The sequence below is a fragment of the Notothenia coriiceps genome, unplaced genomic scaffold (assembly GCF_000735185.1).
Source record: "Notothenia coriiceps isolate Sejong01 unplaced genomic scaffold, NC01 NC01_scaffold00004486, whole genome shotgun sequence".
In the NCBI taxonomy this organism is placed as follows: Eukaryota; Metazoa; Chordata; class Actinopteri; order Perciformes; family Nototheniidae; genus Notothenia; species Notothenia coriiceps.
Genome location: NW_011337187.1, coordinates 337,921 through 343,861, shown reverse-complemented (window position 1 = coordinate 343,861; position 5,941 = coordinate 337,921). Strand labels below are relative to the sequence as shown.

At 39.1% G+C, this 5,941-nt stretch overlaps 1 protein-coding gene across 1 annotated transcript in view; it reads right to left on the bottom strand.

The window, feature by feature from the left end:
- The window catches only part of myo3a (myosin IIIA), a 64,264-nt gene that overhangs the window by 775 nt on the left and 57,548 nt on the right, over positions 1-5,941 (bottom strand). Inside the window, exons 31-33 of the mRNA XM_010767617.1 lie at positions 4,980-5,020; positions 929-1,045; positions 803-895 (exon numbers count right to left, since the gene is read on the bottom strand). Coding sequence (XP_010765919.1) covers positions 803-895; positions 929-1,045; positions 4,980-5,020 — 251 coding nt within the window. The remainder of the gene's footprint in view (positions 1-802; positions 896-928; positions 1,046-4,979; positions 5,021-5,941) is intronic.

The window sequence follows — 5,941 nt, the reverse complement described above, 5'->3', positions numbered from 1 at the left end:
TTGCTACATGGATTTGTCACTTTGTCAACTGGAATCAGAATGCAAGTGTGGGAGCATGTTCTGTGGGGAAAGATAATCTGTGAAGAAACAAACACTGATCCTGATAGGTGCAGGTACCTCATGGTTGCCATACACAATTGCTATCAAGCTAATTCCTAACTTAAACCAACACAATTTGTAGAATGCCTCAGGATCTCTCTGTATCCATCATGTAGCAGCTCATTTTTTGTAAACCATTTTCTATAAACTAAACTGGATTATCAATACATCTAAATTCATTCAAATGCTTGCTGTTAATACAAAATACATAAATATTAGTGTGTTCTAAATAAGTTAATAAACAAAACTGCAGCATAGTTTGCCTACAAATGCATCAAGTATATTGCATCATGTGGTCAGAGTATACAGACATTCAATCAGCAATAATTGGAGATACCTGAAGGAGGGCACTAACATGAGTTGTGGTTTAGAAAGGACTAAAAAAAAAATGTTTGCTACAGGACCAAAGTCATCAAATTAAAATGGTAAAAAATGGTAATGGTAACTATGATAGTGAAAATATGTGTGTCTGCTTAAACATGCAGTTAAATCTGCTTCTTTAAAAAGATTTTAGATCGACCACATTGATATTGGAGGCCAGGTTTGCCCTGATGATCACCAACATTGCACTGTTGTTTCGCATTGATCATTGAATCTATAGCTGTTTCCAGACAGGGAGGTCAAATATATGACCTGTCAGATATGAAGCCATTTCTCTTACGGATCCCAACGTTTATTTTTCAGATCCAGCACAGGGACGTACCTGTTGTCCCCGACAGGTTTGGCAGGCTCTGGTTCGGTGACGGCCCTCGCTCGGGTCGGTCTGCTGCCAGCTGCTGTCTGTTTTGCAGACGGCCTCCTCTCCATGGACCTCCTCCTCTCCATGGACCTCCTCCTCTCCGGCCTGCTGTTGGGGGATGTGTCCTTGGAGGAGATGCTGGGTTCAGAGCGGCTGGTGGAAAGCTCCCTGTAGTACTGGTCCTCTACATCCAGCAGCTTCTCTGGACTGAAGCACACACAGAGGGGATGGATGTTAGAGAGGAGAGACTCAGAGGTCAATCAGACATTTTCAGGCAACATTATTTTCGGTGATTGTTTGAATAGAGACTTTGAGATTTTTAATAAACAAGTCTTCTCTTCTGATTTGCTTTCTTTTCAATATTGTTGTTTCAACTTTTAAAAATAAAGAAATTCAAGATTCATGATCAAAAAGCCTTTTTACACACACACAACACATTCATGAAAGTGCCTAAAACTGGATCTATTTTCTCTCAGAACCCCAAAGTATACTTTCTGTACAGTATAGTGTGTATGTTGTCTTCATACAATTTGTTCCCCCCCTGAGTAGTTAAATGCCATCTTTCTTCTTTTTACTGCAAATATGTCAATAGCACACATTGTATTTCTTATACGTACATTGTCTGTATTTTTTTTATTTCTGATAAGGCTGTTGTTTAGATATTTTCAGAAAGCACACAACTGTGATCTTTTTGCTTTGATCGAAGTAGTAAGCCTCAGTATGTGTTTTCTTTAAAAAGCCTGTTTGTTTACTTATCTGTCAAACACTCACAAATGAATGGTGGATGTTAGTGTTGCCACCTGAACACGCATTCGTCCTTTTCTTCAACATAAGAGGATTGCAGCTTTGGTTTGAATTGGATCTATATACAAAGTAACCTTAGTCTTCTTGTTTTTATTGATTTCTTGTTATCTCCAACATAAAAATATGCTTTTTGAGACCCAAATGTTCTCTAGTACTTTGTTTACGCTCATTTGCTTTCTGCGAAGGGGAAAACAACTCTTTAAGTAAATGATTTGCCAGCTGAATTTGACAGAAATGTGTTTTGGTATTCATTTTTGAAAATAACTTTAGCAATAAGAAAGGCAAACAAAACCCCAAGGAAATAAACTGACAAAAATAAACAATACAGTATGTGTTGTTGCTCCAGTCGATGTCCTGATGTTTTGAGACACTTAAATTGACTTGCATTTAACTGACCATGAGAGAATAAAGGAGAAAAAGGATAATAATTATCAAGCTGACAGTATTTGCAAGAATATTGAATTTGTCCATCAGCACCACACAGGCTCCTCAGCTTCAGGGATGCTCTCATGAAGCAGAACCTACACGCTGACCTCTATATGGACACAAGTGAGAAAAACAGTTTCCATGTGGAGATCAATAAGTCTCACATTATCGAAATACGTGACAATGGCTATTGGAAATCAGTGTCTCCGTGGCTGTAGTACTGAAATATCAGAAGTGTCAACATTCATCAGTCCATACTGAAAAACAAAACACCAAGTCCTATCGAAGAAAAGACTGTTGGGCGAGGCGCGCAAATATTAGCATTGTGATGAGAGAAGACAATATTTTCACAGCGCTGTTGTTTGTGATTTTGAGTGAAATATTCCCAACACATTTTGTATTGACTGCCATAAAATAAGTTTCAGGCATCCATGCCCACCTCCAGGATGAACCATACCAGTTGGAGGATAACTTTAAATAAAAAGGTGCACTCTATCACCATATTTTGGCTAAGATTTGATAAAAGACTAAATTCACAACTGAGGAATTGATTGTGTCAAGTGACTTACTTGCTATCATCACTGAGCAGACAAACAAATTAAAAGGTGGCATATTTTCCCTTTAATGACCAAATTCCTGCAAAAGTAATGACATTCACATCATCCTCAGCTATACTTTAAGGCAGGGTTCTCCAACCTTTCTTCATCTGAGGGCTACTTTGAAAAAATGAAAGTGGCCAAGAGCTACTTGCATCACATCGCTTCCATTTATTCACATAGCCCTCATCAGTTGAATTAAGCTACTTTTGTACACGTGTGAAATTGCAATACCTAAAGCTTATCACAAATCTTAACTTCACATCAAGGTCCAAGAAAACAAACATTTCTCACATATTATTTTGGCCCACATAGTGAGTACTTCACTGAGAATTCCCATACATGTCCTGAATCACCACGCATCTTATGGCACATGTGTACAATAAGTGCATTCACTCTTTTTTACAGTCAGTGAGATGAATGGCACTGCATGGAGACCACCAGAGAGGTGTATGCTGGACCCACTTAGGTTCCCTCTAATAGTCATTTAAATGTTCATCAGTCAATCTTGTTCTGTATTTAGATCTCATGACATTCATGTCAGAAAAAGCTGCTTCACAAAGGTACTGTATGTAGAGCCAAATAAAGCAGACATTTTCAGTGCTGCTTGGTGAATGTTCTTATAGTTTTCTGCGTCTACACGGCTCCAGAAATGTTGTGAGTTTTGCTGAGACTTGAGCTGAACATGACTTTGGAGATTTATAACCTCCATCTCCATCTCCACTGGATTGACACTGAACAGTTCAGCCATCTTTTTCTTCTTCTTCTTCTTCTTCTTCTTCGTCTTGACATTAAATTATAAACCATAATAAATCAATTGTATAGGTCTAGCCTCCCTATATCTCTGTGTGAAATTGTTCCATCCTCAAAAACAAAAAACTAAAACTTCAGGTCACTATCAGCCTGTCACTCATTATTTTCAGGGGGGGCGGGGTTTGGAGGAACGGAGAGGAGACGGTGATTGCGGAAGCTTTCCTCCTGCCTTCACAAACTTTACACAAGTATTTATCAACTGAAAATATCAAGAGGACATTCATACTCTGCAATCCAAGACTTGATTAAATCCACCAAAAACCTGACATGATGATAACGAGTGTTTTTCAAAAAACACAAATCCCTCCCTGTGTGTCTCTGAGCCGCAGCGACAGGGCCTGATTCAGAGCGGGTCATTCTGCTGTTGGTTCTGGACTGGTGTTGGTATAGAAATCAGACTGCTCCGTGTGTGGTGTCGCTGTGCCGCTGTCACGTCTGTTCCTTGATCTCTGCGTCACGGACCAATTTGATATTCGTGTGACAGAAACAATTCTAAAATAAAAAAACGTTATTGTCCAGCCACGGCCGAAAAATCAAGAAGCAACCTTACTACGCTATAATCGATAACTTTTCAGTAGTTCAGTAGTAGACGTGTTGGAGAGCCCTGCTTTAAGGCTAATTAACAAATATTATCATGCTAACTCTAAACTAAAACATCTCAAACTTACCCGACAACTATGACACTTGTAGCACTGCTATTGTTAACATTTATAGCATGCTAGCATTTAGCTAAAAGTAATGTTGTTTCTAGATAAGCCCCAGAGAGCCACTGAAACACCACTTTAATTTATTTAATCATCACCTTTGTCTCCTTTCCTCTCCTGGTACCACCCGCGCCTTCCCATCAGCCCCTGCTGTCAGCTTTAGCCACAGATGCTATCTTTCTTGCTGACCTTCTCTTCCCTAATGATGCATGTAAACTGCTCCTGTCCATCGCTGGCTTTATTTATCTGCAAACAAATGATTACCCTTGATGTTTAGGACTGTGTCGCACGGTGTGTGTGTGTGTGTGTGTGCGCACATCAAGGTGTGTGTGTCCTTTCAGACTGCTGTGATTAAGTACCCGACGCCTCTTCTTGTTCAGCAAAGCCATATCAGTCTATCTGCACCCCTTCACTCTGGGAGGTACACTCACTATGTGGCCTATATGACTAGCATATGCATGAGAGCACACATCCACACAGGCTTTCTAGTGCTTTTTAATAGCAATATATATATAAGGTACCTTATATACGGCTGAACCAAGCACTTCTGATGCCTAACGATACATGTTAGTGTATTTAGCAAGTGTAACGAAAGTGAAAGGTGATAGTAATTAATATCACAGAGGATGTGTGTTATTCAGTAGATCATTAAGTCTGGACCCAGAGACGCCGTCCTTATGTTGGTGCTGAGCTCAGTCATTACTCCTGACTCGGTGTGCCAGGGAGGCAGGCAGCAAGCCAACCTCTTAAAGACTGAAGTTGTTGAATAGAGGGTTGAAATAAGAACTTGCTACTCACTCCTCTTTCTTGGGCTTGCGTTTATCATCCTGGACAGACCGCTGTGTAGAGACAAACAGAAGACAGATAACTACATGTCAATCAAGAACTCCTTATCGCTGTGTTTAGGTGAAACAAAAGAAAGTGCTTTTGGAGTAATCATTCCCAAACGTATGGCTTGTAGCCCCTGAACAGGCCCATTACAGGTTGCATTCAGGCAGATTAGATGAAGTTAAACACTATTTTTGATTAATGATTCAAAAGTAGTGGATTTCAGAATTATTTTTACAGACATTCCAGGATTTCACTGATCCCTAGACTTTTCCTTCATCCTGTGGTTGAGGCATTCATGTCTTCCTCTGGAGTCAATCTAACAAAGTAATGCTTACTTTTGGTAACTGGCTTTCCTCTAGTAAAACAAGTCTTTCCAATACTTTATGCTCAAAACCTCTAAAATGAATGGCATTTCCATCAGATGCAGCTGTACTGTGCTTTTTAAGAAGGCTATGATGCTTAAGCAAGCTGGTCAACATGGTAAACATTATACATCAGCATTTTGATTGTCTTATGATCCATTTGCTTTTTCATGTCCCTCTTTGATAGGTTGTTGGGAACCACTGATTTACATCTTATTCGCTTTGGATCAAATGTGTTAAGAAGTAATCAAGTTATCGTCTGTCTACTTGTGTTATTAAAGTATTGTTAGAAAAATCGTGCAAGGATAATAAATACATGTATCCTGATTTTCAAAACTCAAGCCGGTGTCGAGGGAAGTATATTGCTTTTTTTAATTTTGTATATGGCAAAGTCCTTCCTTGAGTAAACCTTTAATCAAATATATAATACTTGTTATTAATTGATTAGATTATTGATTAGGTGCATTACTCAGTATAAAACTGAATAACAAACAAACAAACTGGTGGCTCTGTAAACAAACCTTAAATGCTGCAAAACTGTGCTTAGCTATTGTTACCTGAAATCAC